This window comes from Bombina bombina, chromosome 5 (genome assembly GCF_027579735.1).
Source record: "Bombina bombina isolate aBomBom1 chromosome 5, aBomBom1.pri, whole genome shotgun sequence".
NCBI lineage: Eukaryota > Metazoa > Chordata > Amphibia > Anura > Bombinatoridae > Bombina > Bombina bombina.
In genome coordinates this window covers 1,166,154,813-1,166,173,859 of record NC_069503.1, presented here as the reverse complement: position 1 = coordinate 1,166,173,859, position 19,047 = coordinate 1,166,154,813, and the positions used below count along the sequence as shown (strand labels likewise).

Sequence of the window (19,047 nt, the reverse complement as noted above, 5' to 3'; positions counted from 1 at the left end):
GAGGCTTCTGTTGACCAGATATGTAAGACAGCGACTTGGTCTTCACTGCACACTTTTGCCAAATTTTACAAATTTGATACTTTTGCTTCTTCGGAGGCTATTTTTGGGAGAAAGGTTTTGCAAGCCGTGGTGCCTTCCATTTAGGTGACCTGATTTGCTCCCTCCCTTCATCCGTGTCCTAAAGCTTTGGTATTGGTTCCCACAAGTAAGGATGACGCCGTGGACCGGACACACCAATGTTGGAGAAAACAGAATTTATGCTTACCTGATAAATTACTTTCTCCAACGGTGTGTCCGGTCCACGGCCCGCCCTGGTTTTTTAATCAGGTCTGATGAATTATTTTCTCTAACTACAGTCACCACGGTATCATATGGTTTCTCCTATATATATTTCCTCCTGTCCGTCGGTCGAATGACTGGGGTGGGCGGAGCCTAGGAGGGATCATGTGACCAGCTTTGCTGGGACTCTTTGCCATTTCCTGTTGGGGAAGAGAATATCCCACAAGTAAGGATGACGCCGTGGACCGGACACACCGTTGGAGAAAGTAATTTATCAGGTAAGCATAAATTCTGTTTTTGAGAATCAAATCCTGACATCAGAATTTAATCCTCATTCCAGTCATTTCTGATAAAATATGGTTTTATACATAAACACATTTCCCTATATATATGTGTGTATATATATGTATTTACCTGTGCCCTGACACAACCAAGCACTCTACTGCCTTTCTTACTGCAATACTTACTATTCCTGCTGCAGATATCGCTACTTATACAACCAAGTACTCTACTGCCTTACTTACTGCAATATTTACTATTCCTGCTGCAGATACCGCTACCTATACAACCAAGCACTGTACTGACCATACTCACTGCAGTACTTACTATTCCTGCTGTAGATATCGCTACCTATACAACCAAGCACTCTACTGCCTTACTTACTGCAATACTTACTATTCCTGCTGCAAATATCGCTACTTATACAACCAAGCACTCTACTGGCCTTACCCACTGCAATACTTACTATTCCTGCTGCAGATACCTCTACCTATACAACCAAGCACTCTACTGGCCTTACTCACTGCAATACTTACTATTCCTGCTGCAGATACCGCTACCTATACAACCAAGCACTCTACTGGCCTTGCTCACTGCAATACTTACTATTCCTGCTGCAGATACCTCTAGCTATACAACCAAGCACTCTACTGACCTTACTCACTTCAATACTTAGTATTCCTGCTGCAGATACTGCTACCTATACAACCAAGCACTCTACTGACCTTACTCACTGCAATACTTACTATTCCTGCTGCAGATACCTCTACCTATACAACCAAGCTCTCTACTGCCTTACTTACTGCAATACTTACTATTCCTGCTGCAGATACCGTTACCTATACAACCAAGCACTCTACTGCCTTACTTACTGCAATACTTACTATTCCTGCTGCAGATACCGCTACCTATACAACCAAGCAGTCTACTGACCTTACTCACTGCAATACTCACTATTCCTGCTGCAGATACCGCTACCTATACAACCAAGCAGTCTACTGACCTTACTCACTGCAATACTTACTATTCCTGCTGCAGATACCGCTAATTATACAACCAAGCACTCTACTGACCTTACTCACTGCAATACTTACTATTCCTGCTGCAGATACCGCTACCTATACAACCAAGCACTCTACTGACCTTACTCACTGCAATACTCACTATTCCTGCTGCAGATACCGCTACCTATATAACCAAGCACTCTACTGCCTTACTTGCTGCAATACTTACTATTCCTGCTGCAGATACCGTTAATTATACAACCAAGCACTCTACTGGCCTTACTCACTGTAATACTTACTATTCCTGCTGCAGATATCGCTACCTATACAACGAAGCACTCTACTGACCTTCCTCACTGCAATACTTACTATTCCTGCTGCAGATACTGCTGCCTATACAACCAAGCACTCTACTGGCCTTACTCACTGCAATACTTACTATTCCTGCTGCAGATATCGCTACCTATACAACCAAGCACTCTACTGACCTTGCTCACTGCAATACTTACTATTCCTGCTGCAGATACTGCTACCTATACAACCAAGCACACTACTGACCTTACTCACTGCAATACTTACTATTCTTGCTGCAGATATCGCTACCTATACAACCAAGCACTCTACTGGCCATGCTCACTGCAATACTTACTATTCCTGCTGCAGATATCGCTACTTATACAACCAAGCACACTACTGGCCTTACTCACTGCAATACTTACTATTCCTGCTGCAGATACCACTACCTATATAACCAAGCACTCTACTGGCCTTGCTCACTGCAATACTTACTATTCCTGCTGCAGATATCGCTACTTATACAACCAAGCACACTACTGGCCTTACTCACTGCAATACTTACTATTCCTTCTGCAGATATCGCTACCTATACAACCAAGCACACTACTGGCCTTACTCACTGCAATACTTACTATTCCTGCTGCAGATACAGCTACCTATATAACCAAGCACTCTACTGCCTTACTCACTGCAATACTTACTATTCCTGCTGCAGATACCACTACCTTTACAACCAAGCACACTACTGGCCTTACTCACTGCAATACTTACTATTCCTGCTGCAGATACCTCTACCTATACAACCAAGCACACTACTGGCCTTACTCACTGCAATACTTACTATTCCTGCTGAAGAAACCGCTACCTATACAACCAAGCACTCTACTGGCCTTGCTCACTGCAATACTTACTATTCCTGCTGCAGATACCGCTACCTATACAACCAAGCACTCTACTGGCCTTACTCGCTGTAATACTTACTATTCCTGCTGCAGATACCGCTACCTATACAACCAAGCACTCTACTGCCTTACTCACTGCAATACTTACTATTCCTGCTGCAGATATCGCTACCTATACAACCAAGCACACTACTGGCCTTACTCACTGTAATACTTACTATTCCTGCTGCAGATATCGCTACTTATACAACCAAGCACTCTACTGGCCTTACTCACTGCAATACTTACTATTCCTGCTGCAGATACTGCTACCTATACAACCAAGCACTCTACTGCCTTACTCACTGCAATACTTACTATTCCTGCTGCAGATATCGCTACTTATACAACCAAGCACTCTACTGACCTCACTTACTGCAATACTTACTATTCCTGCTGCAGATATCGCTACTTATACAACCAAGCACTCTACTGACCTTACTCACTGCAATACTTACTATTCCTGCTGCAGATACCGCTACCTATACAACCAAGCACTCTACTGACCTTACTCACTGCAATACTTACTATTCCTGCTGCAGATACCGCTACCTATACAACCAAGCACTCTACTGACCTCACTTACTGCAATACTTACTATTCCTGCTGCAGATATTGCTACTTATACAACCAAGCACTCTACTGACCTCACTTACTGCAATACTTACTATTCCTGCTGCAGATATCGCTACTTATACAACCAAGCACTCTACTGCCTTACTCACTGCAATACTTACTATTCCTGCTGCAGATATCGCAACTTATACAACCAAGCACTATGATGCAGTGTTTTGCATGGAAATCTTTGCCAGTCCGGTGGAATTATGAAATAACAGAGTGAAGGCTAAAACTATAAAACTAGAAAAATATTCTAACATCTTCTGTTATTTATAAATGTTACGTAAAGGGGCATTAAACCTCCGGCATTTTCTTTCACGATGCATATAGCAATACTTATCAACTATCTAAAATGACTGCTATTATCAAATTAGCTTAATTCTCTTGGTATCCTTTGTTGCAGGAGCAAAAATACACCACTGGGAGCTAGCTGAGCACATCAGGTGAGACAATAACAAGACACCAATCAGTATCTAGCTCCCTGCAGTGCTTCTCTTGAGCCCATCTAAATATGTTTTTTAACAAATCATAAGCAGAGAACATAGCAAATTAGATAATAAAGGTAAATTGTTCTATCATGTTAGATACAGTTTGGGTTTCATGTCCCTTTCATGGAGCAGCAGGGTTAATATTTATTAGGTCTGGGAGCAGGTGACACAATGAGGCCCCTTTACTGCTGCGATTTCCCATATTCAGTGCTTTTTATTTCAGGCATTGACATTTCCCTTACATCTGGATGAGCCTCCGGAATCTGAAAAACAATGAGCAGTTCTGAGGTGGAAGATCACATCTCCCAGAAATATGAGATCAAGAAGCGGCTGGGGAAAGGCGTAAGTGTGTGTCATGTGAGGGAGTGACAAAGCTTTCTATGGGGGTGGGGCTTAACTGCCTCACACAGGGGGGTGATGGGGGTGGGGTTTATCTCACACAGGGGGGTGATGGGGGTGGGGTTTAACTATCTCACACAAGGGGGTGATGGGGGTGGGGTTTAACTATCTCACACAAGGGGGTGATGGGGAGGAGGAGGGATTAACTGCCTCACATAGGGGGCTGATGGGGAGGAGGAGGTATTAACAGCCTCACACGGGGTGATGGGGAGGAGAATTTAATGGCATTGCATTGGTGGTGACTTGGATGTGGATCTGACTGCATTACATTAGGGGATCACTTGGAGGTGGATCTGGCAGCATTACATTAGGGGATCACTTGGAGGTGGATCTGGCAGCATTACATTAGGGGATCACTTGGAGGTGGATCTGACTGCATTACATTAGGGGATCACTTGGAGGTGGATCTGACTGCATTACATTAGGGGATCACTTGGAGGTGGATCTGACTGCATTACATTAGGGGATCACTTGGTGGTGGATCTGGCGGCATTACATTAGGGGATAACTCGAAGGTGGATCTGACTGCATTACATTGGGGGATCACTTGGTGGTGGATCTGACTGCATTACATTAGGGGATCACTTGGTGGTGGATCTGACTGCATTACATTAGGGGATCACTTGGTGGTGGATCTGACTGCATTACATTAGGGGATCACTTGGTGGTGGATCTGACTGCATTACATTAGGGGATCACTTGGTGGTGGATCTGACTGCATTACATTAGGGGATCACTTGGTGGTGGATCTGGCGGCATTACATTAGGGGATCACTTGGTGGTCGATCTGGCGGGATTACATTAGGGGATCACTTGGTGGTGGATCTGACTGCATTACATTAGGGGATCACTTGGTGGTGGATCTGACTGCATTACATTAGGGGATCACTTGGTGGTGGATCTGACTGCATTACATTAGGGGATCACTTGGTGGTGGATCTGACTGCATTACATTAGGGGATCACTTGGTGGTGGATCTGCCGGCATTACATTGGGGGGTCACTTGGAGGTGGATCTGACTGCATTACATTAGGGGGTCACTTGGAGGTGGATCTGGCAGCATTACATTGGGGGGTCACTTGGAGGTGGATCTGGCAGCATTTCTGACTGGGGGATTTGGCAGTAGGGCACTAAAATAGTATAACAAAGGGCGTGACGCAGTGGTAGGACATGGCATTGCATGGTGAGCAGTGGTGGGGATGGAGCTGATTACCATCCTGTAGATGAGAGTGAGAGTGTTAGGCAGGAGGAGAGAAAGGCCACACTCAAGTGACTGTGTTGTTTTGTCTTCTCCCCAGGCCTATGGAATTGTGTGGAAAGCAATTGATCGTAAAACTGGAGAAATTGTTGCTGTGAAAAAAATCTTTGATGCTTTTAGAAACCGAACTGATGCGCAGGTGAGATGACGGCACTTTATCTCCTCAGTGTTAGACTTAAAGGGACATTAAACCCACATTTTTTCTTTCATGATTTAGAAAGAGAATGCAATTTTAAACATCTTTCTAATTTACTTCTATTATCTAATTTGTTTTATTCTCTTAATATTCTTTGCTGAAAAGCATATCTAGATATGCTCAGTAGCTGCTGATTGGTTGCTGCACATAGAAGCCTTGTGTGATTGGCTCACCCATGTGCATTGCTTTTTCTTCAACTAAGGATATCTAAAAAATGATAAAGGATAATGTGATTTATCAGCGCTAAGATATACCTTAAGCTGTGAGTCACAAAAGGGGTCTAACCAATCCCCTCAAAAAATGTATACTAAAAAAGGTGGTAGTGATCACAGCGCCAAAAAAGGCTAAAAAGGTAATTACACACAAGTATGATAGATTTAAAATTATATTTATTTGGTGTAAAACAATGTTGGTTAAAATAATCTCCTAGGAAGATTTAAAACAGATAAAATAAACTAGTAATTTTTTAGAAATATTAGCTGCGTTAGCAACAATGTTACCATAACATAACATAAAGTAACTCAAAATGATATTGGAAGTAATAATGTAAAACTCACATTAGTTTTATTAGACCCTGTCCCAAAGCACATGGGTTGGAATGGGGTATAATTAACCTCCCGTAAAACACGGTGGGAATAACTAAAAATGCAAAACTTGATGGTACTGTTCTATAGGCTACGGGACTGATAAATAGGGTGCTAAAAATGGGAGCACGGTATATATCAGTGGAGCTATGGATCCATAACAGTGAAGCAGCCGCAGTTAGGATTCAAAAGAGGGAGTGCTTGACAAACGCCGCACTCGATTGAGAATCTTTAACACTAACCCCTTGTTACAAGGGTAGCTGCGGTACCAAAAGGAAATATATATATATATCACAAATTCGTAATAATGTATCACAAGCTAGTAAATATATACTGAAGAGAAATCATAACAAGGGTGTCAACGATCTGTGCAACACTTAGATTAGAATACAAGTGCAACTTATTCTGTGCAAATGTAAAAAGCATAAAATCAATACATACAATAAAATTCAAAAACGACAGTGTCAATCCTATATGATAAAAGCAAAGATGTGAAACATTGAGTGGGTGACAAGTAGCAAGTGTAAAATTATGTAATAAAACAATATCACATAAAAAATCGTGCGTGAACGCTAAAAACTGTGCGTGGACGCTAAAAAACTTTAAATGAATTCCTGACTTGTTAAAAAATGTATATATAACGATCCAAAAAACGTTCGTGGTGATATAAAGTTAGTGAAAAAGATTAAATTCCTTAAAAACAGAAAGTACAAAATGCAAATGTCAAATTATCCAACAAGGTGATTATAAGTAAAATCTTATTCCCTGTGAAAAAACTTGTTACAATTGCTGGTGAAGGATCGTCCAAAGGAATCCTTTTGGGGATCTCAGCTGGGTCTGTGAGGTATCGATGTGCCCTAAAAACAAAGATACAACATAGTGTAGCCGAATTTCCAAAAAAGAATAATCAAAAAGATGCTTACCAATGTTGTCTACGCGTTTCGGTCCATACAAGACCTTTTTCAAGACTGATTCATTGGTAAGCTGAGCATCTTTATATAGGCCTACTAATTGTTTGACCGGAAATGGCTGAATTTACTTCCGGTTTTCGATATTACTATAAATTGTCTTATAAGTGTTTGTTTATATTTGGAGTTTCTGTAAATTTTAGGTAGTGTTAGTGGCTATTTTTCAATTGGTAGATTATGTGTGTAATATCCTTAATCAGCGGTATTTAATTTAGATGTCACTTCCGGTTAATCATACCGGATGTAAACAAACCGGCATTACTTTGCTAAGGTCAAACTGGCATTACGTTGCTAACGGCATTACGTTGCTAGGTCAAACTCGATGACACTTCCATTTATTAAGGATGGTATCTCAAAGTTACTCCTTTCTTATATTTTGTTCAAAGGCTTAGTTTAATGACATCGTAATCCTGATGTCACTTCCGGTTAATGGTACCGGATGTAAACAAACCCGGCATTACTTCCGGTTGTTCATTACTAAGAGCTAACCCGGTGACACATCAATTGTTATTTCAGTTATTAGGGATGGTTTCTCAAAGTTACTCTATTTTTTATTCTATGCAGAGACTAATAATATCGTAATCAAAAACTTATCTTCATAAAAAGGACCCAAAGGACTAACTTATATAAAAATTCGTTTGGGGAATTTAAGCCTAAAAACTATAAAAAATATATTTTTAAAAAGAATGCAAATTTGTGAAAGATCCTTAAAAAGGTGGTTTAAAAAATATTTTATATACAAATATATAATATATAATATGTAGTAATACATATAAAAACCAAACCAATGATCAAGGGATTGGTTCATATCTCAGATAGTTGTTACTCCTTGGAGAACATCAATTCTGATCTATGGCTGAACTTAGTATAGCACATAGAGACATATAACTCCACTGTTATTAGAGGTTTGTTGCCCTAGTTTCTGAGATTGAATTTCTAGAGTTTCAAAATGGCTAAATGGTTAAATTCTATATCTATGTGCAATTTTCCTTAAATCCTACAGTAGTAACGTTGTTCTTAATGGGATTAAGAACTAAACTAATATTTGGAGGTTCATAAATTGGTAATCGGATCATGATTCTATAGGTTGTGTATATTAATAGAGGCCAATGTACATTTAATGCCTTAGTATGGCCGGTGATTCTTACAGATTCAGTTTTCTTGGTAAAGTTTTTAAGGTGGTTTCAGTGAGATATAAAAAATGGGAAGAAGATGTAGTCTGGTATTCATTGTATCTGATCACAAAGAATGACTCAATTATGTAGATAGGTCAAGTCCTCTCTATTGTTCAGACCTTTCGGATGAAGGCAATCCATTAAAAAGATCCATTTGGATTCAGCTTTGAGGAGGGTCTTTTCAAAATCCCCTCCTCTCCAATTTCTTATAACTTTTTGTATGCCCCATAAATTTCATCTCTTGTATTTTGCCATTATGTTTAGTGGCAAAATGTTTATAGAGGATTGTGTCTTTATCCTTTTTTTCTATTAGCCGAATATGCTCTCTTAACCTGTCTCTAAGGCTCCTTGAAGTCTGGCCGATGTACTGAAGGCCACAAGTACATTCTATGAGATAGATGATGCCTGTATCTTGACATCTGATGAGGTCCTTGATCTTAAATTCTTCTCCTGTTTGCGTTGATTTGAACTTCTTTGTTTTGGTTCCTCTTTTACAGGCTTTACAGCTTAAGCAAGGGAAGAAGCCTTTAATTACTTCTCCTTGTAGACTTTGTGTATTAGGTTTCTTCTTTTTTGGCAGGCTTGGTGCTAATCTGTTTTTTAAATTCTCTGTTTTCTTATATACGAAGCTCGGTCGATCTGGAAGCTTCTCTCCGATTATGTCATCGTTTTTCAACAGATGCCAGTGCTTTTTGAAAAAATTTTCCATAATTTGCTTATTGCTGCAATATTCAGTGATCATTGGTACATGTAGAGTTTCTTCTATTCCTTTTGTTTTCTTATCTTTATATTTCATTAGTTCCTTTCTTTCCACCTTTCTTACTTCCTCTATCTTGAGGTCCAGTTCTTCCTCTTTATACCCTCTTTCTATGAACTTCTCTTTCAGACGTATTGCTTGTTCTTCCCATTTTTCACTGTTAGAACAATTCTTTCGAACTCTCAGGAATTGACTCTTGGGAATGTTCTTTTTCCACTTTTCATGATGGCAACTTTCGTGATGTACATAATTGTTGCTATCAACTGTTTTAAAGTGTGTGGAGGTTTCCCATTTTTTGTTTTTTACTTCTATTTGTAGATCTAGAAAGACGATTTCCTTTATACTCCAAGTATGGGTAAATTTAAGATTCAATCTGTTCTGATTCATGATCTCAATTGTATATAGTAGATCTTGTATTGAACCTTTCCAAATAATTAAGATATCGTCTATATACCTGCGGTAGAGGACCAGGTCCGCGCTTGCTGGGCAGGAGTCCCAGAATATACTCTCCCATTTTCCCATATACAAGTTGGCATAGCTAGGCGCGAACCTGGTCCCCATAGCTGTGCCGCATATTTGTTGGTAATAGACTCCCTCGTTACAAAAGTAATTATGTTGTAGGATATATTGAATGCTGTCCATTATGAAGTCGGCCTGATCTTCTAACATCTCCGGGTCTTTTTTCAAAAACCAGTTGATCGCTTCAAGTCCCTCTATATGTGGTATGCTGGTGTACAGTGCAGCGACATCACAAGTCGCCATAATATATCCATCTTCCCACGGGGTTTCTTCCAAGAGATTTAGAACTTGGGTGGAATCCCTCAAATAGGATGGGAGGGCTTTCACATATTTCTGGAGATGTTGATCCACATATTCTGACAAATTGCTGGTGAGTGATCCAATTCCAGAGATAATTGGACGGCCGGGTGGTTCTTTAAGGTTTTTGTGTATCTTGGGCAAGTGGTATATTATCGGAGTTATCGGGTATTTGGTATCTAGATACTTATATTCTTTTTCATCCAGTATACCTGATGATTTTGCGTTTTCTAAAAGTTCCTTTAGTTCTTCCTGGAACCTATTCACAGGATCATTCTTTAGCTTCAGGTATGTCATCTGATCATTCAATAGGCGTTGGTTTTCTGCCAGATACTTCTCTCGATCTAAGATGACTATACCTCCACCTTTATCCGCTGGTTTGATCGTGAGATGGTTCTTATTCTCTAGTCTCCTGATTGTTTCTGTATGTTGCCTTGATAGATTCGGTTTTATTCTTTTCAGGCTTTTTTGGTTAATATCTCTGATGTCTTTAGTCACCATCAGTTCAAATGCCTCAATGGCATTCCCTTTTGCATGCACAGGGTAGAATCTTGATATTGGTTTTAACCCTGTGTGTATGTAGGGGTCCTCGGCATTTGCTGATGTGTAACTTCTTATTGGTGTCGGGTCTATTGGAGTTTTTAGAAAAAATCTTTTTAGAGTCAATTTCCGTTTTTAGTATTCATGAATGCTTGAAATTTGTCCATGCTTCTGGCTGGAGCAAACGAGAGGCCATATTTCAGGATCTCTCTTTCCTCTTTGCTAATTTCATAGGTGCTGAGGTTGAAAATACCATCTCCAATATTTGTCACGTTGTGTGGAGTTTTTGATGTAGTTGCTATCTGTATAGGTTCTGTGTCATCCAGTGTCATCTCTTCTTCATTATTTGGTATCTTTTTCGTTGTTCTTTTGCCCCCCCGTTTACCTCTGGTCTTTTTTCTTTGTTTTACTGTGTCAGGGGCCTTCTCTTCTATCCTCTCTGTTTCTCCAACATAGGTGTGTCCGGTCCACGGCGTCATCCTTACTTGTGGGATATTCTCTTCCCCAACAGGAAATGGCAAAGAGCCCAGCAAAGCTGGTCACATGATCCCTCCTAGGCTCCGCCTACCCCAGTCATTCTCTTTGCCGTTGTACAGGCAACATCTCCACGGAGATGGCTTAGAGTTTTTTAGTGTTTAACTGTAGTTTTTATTATTCAATCAAGAGTTTGTTATTTTAAAATAGTGCTGGTATGTACTATTTACTCAGAAACAGAAAAGAGATGAAGATTTCTGTTTGTATGAGGAAAATGATTTTAGCAACCGTTACTAAAATCCATGGCTGTTCCACACAGGACTGTTGAGAGGAATTAACTTCAGTTGGGGGAACAGTGAGCAGTCTCTTGCTGCTTGAGGTATGACACATTCTAACAAGACGATGTAATGCTGGAAGCTGTCATTTTCCCTATGGGATCCGGTAAGCCATGTTTATTAAGATTGTAAATAAGGGCTTCACAAGGGCTTATTAAGACTGTAGACTTTTTCTGGGCTAAATCGATTCATTATTAACACATATTTAGCCTTGAGGAATCATTTAATCTGGGTATTTTGATAAGTTTATATCGGCAGGCACTTTTTTAGACACCTTTCTCTTTAGGGGCTTTCCCAAATCATAGGCAGAGCCTCATTTTCGCGCCGGTGTTGCGCACTTGTTTTTGAGAGGCATGACATGCAGTCGCATGTGTGAGGAGCTCTGATACATAGAAAAGACTTTCTGAAGGCGTCATTTGGTATCGTATTCCCCTTTGGGCTTGGTTGGGTCTCAGCAAAGCAGACACCAGGGACTGTAAAGGGGTTAAAGTTAAGAACGGCTCCGGTTCCGTTATTTTAAGGGTTAAAGATTCCAAATTTGGGGTGCAATACTTTTAAGGCTTTAAGACACTGTGGTGAAATTTTGGTGAATTTTGAACAATTCCTTCATATTTTTTCGCAATTGCAGTAATAAAGTGTGTTCAGTTTAAAATTTAAAGTGACAGTAACGGTTTTATTTTAAAACGTTTTTTGTACTTTGTTATCAAGTTTATGCCTGTTTAACATGTCTGAACTACCAGATAGACTGTGTTCTGAATGTGGGGAAGCCAGAGTTCCTTCTCATTTAAATAAATGTGATTTATGTGACAATGACAATGATGCCCAAGATGATTCCTCAAGTGAGGGGAGTAAGCATGGTACTGCATCATTCCCTCCTTCGTCTACACGAGTCTTGCCCACTCAGGAGGCCCCTAGTACATCTAGCGCGCCAATACTCCTTACTATGCAACAATTAACGGCTGTAATGGATAATTCTGTCAAAAACATTTTAGCCAAAATGCACACTTATCAGCGTAAGCGCGACTGCTCTGTTTTAGATACTGAAGAGCATGACGACGCTGATAATAATGGTTCTGAAGGGCCCCTAAACCAGTCTGATGGGGCCAGGGAGGTTTTGTCTGAGGGAGAAATTACTGATTCAGGGAACATTTCTCAACAAGCTGAACCTGATGTGATTACGTTTAAATTTAAGTTGGAACATCTCCGCATTCTGCTTAAGGAGGTATTATCCACTCTGGATGATTGTGACAAGTTGGTCATCCCAGAGAAACTATGTAAAATGGACAAGTTCCTAGAGGTCCCGGGGCTCCCAGAAGCTTTTCCTATACCCAAGCGGGTGGCGGACATTGTAAATAAAGAATGGGAAAGGCCCGGTATTCCTTTCGTCCCTCCCCCCATATTTAAAAAATTGTTTCCTATGGTCGACCCCAGAAAGGACTTATGGCAGACAGTCCCCAAGGTCGAGGGAGCGGTTTCCACTTTAAACAAACGCACCACTATACCCATAGAAGATAGTTGTGCTTTCAAAGATCCTATGGATAAAAAATTAGAAGGTTTACTTAAAAAGATGTTTGTTCAGCAGGGTTACCTTCTACAACCAATTTCATGCATTGTCCCTGTCGCTACAGCCGCGTGTTTCTGGTTCGATGAGCTGGTAAAGGCGGTCGATAGTGATTCTCCTCCTTATGAGGAGATTATGGACAGAATCAATGCTCTCAAATTGGCTAATTCTTTCACCCTAGACGCCACTTTGCAATTGGCTAGGTTAGCGGCTAAGAATTCTGGGTTTGCTATTGTGGCGCGCAGAGCGCTTTGGTTGAAATCTTGGTCAGCTGATGCGTCTTCCAAGAACAAGCTACTTAACATTCCTTTCAAGGGGAAAACGCTGTTTGGCCCTGACTTGAAAGAGATTATCTCTGATATCACTGGGGGTAAGGGCCATGCCCTTCCTCAGGATCGGCCTTTCAAGGCCAAAAATAAACCTAATTTTCGTCCCTTTCGTAGAAACGGACCAGCCCAAAGTGCTACGTCCTCTAAGCAAGAGGGTAATACTTCTCAAGCCAAGCCAGCTTGGAGACCAATGCAAGGCTGGAACAAGGGAAAGCAGGCCAAGAAACCTGTCACTGCTACCAAGACAGCATGAAATGTTGGCCCCCGATCCGGGACCGGATCTGGTGGGGGGCAGACTCTCTCTCTTCGCTCGGGCTTGGGCAAGAGATGTTCTGGATCCTTGGGCGCTAGAAATAGTCTCCCAAGGTTATCTTCTGGAATTCAAGGGGCTTCCCCCAAGGGGGAGGTTCCACAGGTCTCAGTTGTCTTCAGACCACATAAAAAGACAGGCATTCTTACGTTGTGTAGAAGACCTGTTAAAAATGGGAGTGATTCATCCTGTTCCATTAGGAGAACAAGGGATGGGGTTCTACTCCAATCTGTTCATAGTTCCCAAAAAAGAGGGAACGTTCAGACCAATCTTAGATCTCAAGATCTTAAACAAGTTTCTCAAGGTTCCATCGTTCAAAATGGAAACCATTCGAACAATTCTTCCTTCCATCCAGGAAGGTCAATTCATGACCACGGTGGATTTAAAGGATGCGTATCTACATATTCCTATCCACAAGGAACATCATCGGTTCCTAAGGTTCGCATTCCTGGACAAGCATTACCAGTTCGTGGCGCTTCCTTTTGGATTAGCCACTGCTCCAAGGATTTTCACAAAGGTACTAGGGTCCCTTCTAGCTGTGCTAAGACCAAGGGGCATTGCTGTAGTACCTTACTTGGACGACATTCTGATTCAAGCGTCGTCCCTTCCTCAAGCAAAGGCTCACACGGACATTGTCCTGGCCTTTCTCAGATCTCACGGATGGAAAGTGAACGTGGAAAAGAGTTCTCTATCTCCGTCAACAAGGGTTCCCTTCTTGGGGACAATAATAGACTCCTTAGAAATGAGGATTTTTCTGACAGAGGCCAGAAAAACAAAGCTTCTAGACTCTTGTCGGATACTTCATTCCGTTCCTCTTCCTTCCATAGCGCAGTGCATGGAAGTGATAGGTTTGATGGTAGCGGCAATGGACATAGTTCCTTTTGCGCGCATTCATCTAAGACCATTACAACTGTGCATGCTCAGTCAGTGGAATGGGGACTATACAAACTTGTCTCTGAGGATACAAGTAAATCAGAGGACCAGAGACTCACTCCGTTGGTGGCTGTCCCTGGACAACCTGTCACAAGGGATGACCTTCCGCAGACCAGAGTGGGTCATTGTCACGACCGACGCCAGTCTGATGGGCTGGGGCGCGGTCTGGGGATCCCTGAAAGCTCAGGGTCTTTGGTCTCGGGAAGAATCTCTTCTACCGATAAATATTCTGGAACTGAGAGCGATATTCAATGCTCTCAAGGCTTGGCCTCAGCTAGCGGGAGATTGAACGCTTGATCTTATCGAAGCGAGGGTTCTCAGATTCTGTTATCGATACTCTTGTTCAGGCCAGAAAGCCTGTAACTAGAAAGATTTACCACCAAATTTGGAAAAAATATATCTGTTGGTGTGAATCTAAAGGATTCCCTTGGGACAAGGTTAAGATTCCTAAGATTCTATCCTTCCTTCAAGAAGGATTGGAAAAAGGATTATCTGCAAGTTCCCTGAAGGGACAGATTTCTGCCTTGTCTGTGTTACTTCATAAAAAGCTGGCAGCTGTGCCAGATGTTCAAGCCTTTGTTCAGGCTCTGGTTAGAATCAAGCCTGTTTACAAACCTTTGACTCCTCCTTGGAGTCTCAACTTAGTTCTTTCAGTTCTTCAGGGGGTTCCGTTTGAACCCTTACATTCCGTTGATATTAAGTTATTATCTTGGAAAGTTTTGTTTTTGGTTGCAATTTCTTCTGCTAGAAGAGTTTCAGAATTATCTGCTCTGCAGTGTTCTCCTCCTTATCTGGTGTTCCATGCAGATAAGGTGGTTTTACGTACTAAACCTGGTTTTCTTCCAAAAGTTGTTTCTAACAAAAACATTAACCAGGAGATTATCGTACCTTCTCTGTGTCCGAAACCAGTTTCGAAGAAGGAACGTTTGTTGCACAATTTGGATGTTGTTCGCGCTCTAAAATTCTATTTAGATGCTACAAAGGATTTTAGACAAACATCTTCCTTGTTTGTTGTTTATTCCGGTAAAAGGAGAGGTCAAAAAGCAACTTCTACCTCTCTCTCTTTTTGGATTAAAAGCATCATCAGATTGGCTTACGAGACTGCCGGACGGCAGCCTCCCGAAAGAATCACAGCTCATTCCACTAGGGCTGTGGCTTCCACATGGGCCTTCAAGAACGAGGCTTCTGTTGATCAGATATGTAGGGCAGCGACTTGGTCTTCACTGCACACTTTTACCAAATTTTACAAGTTTGATACTTTTGCTTCTTCTGAGGCTATTTTTGGGAGAAAGGTTTTGCAAGCCGTGGTGCCTTCCATTTAGGTGACCTGATTTGCTCCCTCCCATCATCCGTGTCCTAAAGCTTTGGTATTGGTTCCCACAAGTAAGGATGACGCCGTGGACCGGACACACCTATGTTGGAGAAAACAGAATTTATGTTTACCTGATAAATTACTTTCTCCAACGGTGTGTCCGGTCCACGGCCCGCCCTGGTTTTTTAATCAGGTCTGATAATTTATTTTCTTTAACTACAGTCACCACGGTTTCATATGGTTTCTCCTATGCAAATATTCCTCCTTAACGTCGGTCGAATGACTGGGGTAGGCGGAGCCTAGGAGGGATCATGTGACCAGCTTTGCTGGGCTCTTTGCCATTTCCTGTTGGGGAAGAGAATATCCCACAAGTAAGGATGACGCCGTGGACCGGACACACCGTTGGAGAAAGTAATTTATCAGGTAAACATAAATTCTGTTTTCTTCTATTTTACTTGTTTGTCTTTTGCTGTTGATGGATTCATCCTTAAAAAATGTGATGAAGAGGCTTAAATCAAACTGCCTCTTCATCACATTTTTTAAGGATGAATCCATCAACAGCAAAAGACAAACAAGTAAAATAGAAGAAACAGAGAGGATAGAAGAGAAGGCCCCTGACACAGTAAAACAAAGAAAAAAGACCAGAGGTAAACGGGGGGGGGCAAAAGAACAACGAAAAAGATACCAAATAATGAAGAAGAGATGACACTGGATGACACAGAACCTATACAGATAGCAACTACATCAAAAACTCCACACAACGTGACAAATATTGGAGATGGTATTTTCAACCTCAGCACCTATGAAATTAGCAAAGAGGAAAGAGAGATCCTGAAATATGGCCTCTCGTTTGCTCCAGCCAGAAGCATGGACAAATTTCAAGCATTCATGAATACTAAAAACTTTATACGGAAATTGACTCTAAAAAGATTTTTTCTAAAAACTCCAATAGACCCGACACCAATAAGAAGTTACACATCAGCAAATGCCGAGGACCCCTACATACACACAGGGTTAAAACCAATATCAAGATTCTACCCTGTGCATGCAAAAGGGAATGCCATTGAGGCATTTGAACTGATGGTGACTAAAGACATCAGAGATATTAACCAAAAAAGCCTGAAAAGAATAAAACCGAATCTATCAAGGCAACATACAGAAACAATCAGGAGACTAGAGAATAAGAACCATCTCACGATCAAACCAGCGGATAAAGGTGGAGGTATAGTCATCTTAGATCGAGAGAAGTATCTGGCAGAAAACCAACGCCTATTGAATGATCATATGACATACCTGAAGCTAAAGAATGATCCTGTGAATAGGTTCCAGGAAGAACTAAAGGAACTTTTAGAAAACGCAAAATCATCAGGTATACTGGATGAAAAAGAATATAAGTATCTAGATACCAAATACCCGATAACTCCGATAATATACCACTTGCCCAAGATACACAAAAACCTTAAAGAACCACCCGGCCGTCCAATTATCTCTGGAATTGGATCACTCACCAGCAATTTGTCAGAATATGTGGATCAACATCTCCAGAAATATGTGAAAGCCCTCCCATCCTATTTGAGGGATTCCACCCAAGTTCTAAATCTCTTGGAAGAAACCCCGTGGGAAGATGGATATATTATGGCGACTTGTGATGTCGCTGCACTGTACACCAGCATACCACATATAGAGGGACTTGAAGCGATCAACTGGTTTTTGAAAAAAGACCCGGAGATGTTAGAAGATCAGGCCGACTTCATAATGGACAGCATTCAATATATCCTACAACATAATTACTTTTGTAACGAGGGAGTCTATTACCAACAAATATGCGGCACAGCTATGGGGACCAGGTTCGCGCCTAGCTATGCCAACTTGTATATGGGAAAATGGGAGAGTATATTCTGGGACTCCTGCCCAGCAAGCGCGGACCTGGTCCTCTACCGCAGGTATATAGACGATATCTTAATTATTTGGAAAGGTTCAATACAAGATCTACTATATACAATTGAGATCATGAATCAGAACAGATTGAATCTTAAATTTACCCATACTTGGAGTATAAAGGAAATCGTCTTTCTAGATCTACAAATAGAAGTAAAAAACAAAAAATGGGAAACCTCCACACACTTTAAAACAGTTGATAGCAACAATTATGTACATCACGAAAGTTGCCATCATGAAAAGTGGAAAAAGAACATTCCCAAGAGTCAATTCCTGAGAGTTCGAAAGAATTGTTCTAACAGTGAAAAATGGGAAGAACAAGCAATACGTCTGAAAGAGAAGTTCATAGAAAGAGGGTATAAAGAGGAAGAACTGGACCTCAAGATAGAGGAAGTAAGAAAGGTGGAAAGAAAGGAACTAATGAAATATAAAGATAAGAAAACAAAAGGAATAGAAGAAACTCTACATGTACCAATGATCACTGAATATTGCAGCAATAAGCACATTATGGAAAAAATTTTCAAAAAGCACTGGCATCTGTTGAAAAACGATGACATAATCGGAGAGAAGCTTCCAGATCGACCGAGCTTCGTATATAAGAAAACAGAGAATTTAAAAAACAGATTAGCACCAAGCCTGCCAAAAAAGAAGAAACCTAATACACAAAGTCTACAAGGAGAAGTAATTAAAGGCTTCTTCCCTTGCTTAAGCTGTAAAGCCTGTAAAAGAGGAACCAAAACAAAGAAGTTCAAATCAACGCAAACAGGAGAAGAATTTAAGATCAAGGACCTCATCAGATGTCAAGATACAGGCATCATCTATCTCATAGAATGTACTTGTGGCCTTCAGTACATCGGCCAGACTTCAAGGAGCCTTAGAGACAGGTTAAGAGAGCATATTCGGCTAATAGAAAAAAAGGATAAAGACACAATCCTCTATAAACATTTTGCCACTAAACATAATGGCAAAATACAAGAGATGAAATTTATGGGGCATACAAAAAGTTATAAGAAATTGGAGAGGAGGGGATTTTGAAAAGACCCTCCTCAAAGCTGAATCCAAATGGATCTTTTTAATGGATTGCCTTCATCCGAAAGGTCTGAACAATAGAGAGGACTTGACCTATCTACATAATTGAGTCATTCTTTGTGATCAGATACAATGAATACCAGACTACATCTTCTTCCCATTTTTTATATCTCACTGAAACCACCTTAAAAACTTTACCAAGAAAACTGAATCTGTAAGAATCACCG

The 19,047-nt window shown here is 40.9% G+C and overlaps 1 protein-coding gene across 1 annotated transcript in view; it reads left to right on the top strand.

Annotated features, from left to right (window-relative positions):
- MAPK15 (mitogen-activated protein kinase 15) overlaps positions 1 to 19,047 on the top strand; it is a 283,155-nt gene that overhangs the window by 74,214 nt on the left and 189,894 nt on the right. Inside the window, 3 exon segments of the mRNA XM_053715993.1 lie at positions 3,822 to 3,861; positions 4,130 to 4,248; positions 5,604 to 5,702. Coding sequence (XP_053571968.1) covers positions 4,180 to 4,248; positions 5,604 to 5,702 — 168 coding nt within the window. The 5' untranslated portion in view covers positions 3,822 to 3,861; positions 4,130 to 4,179.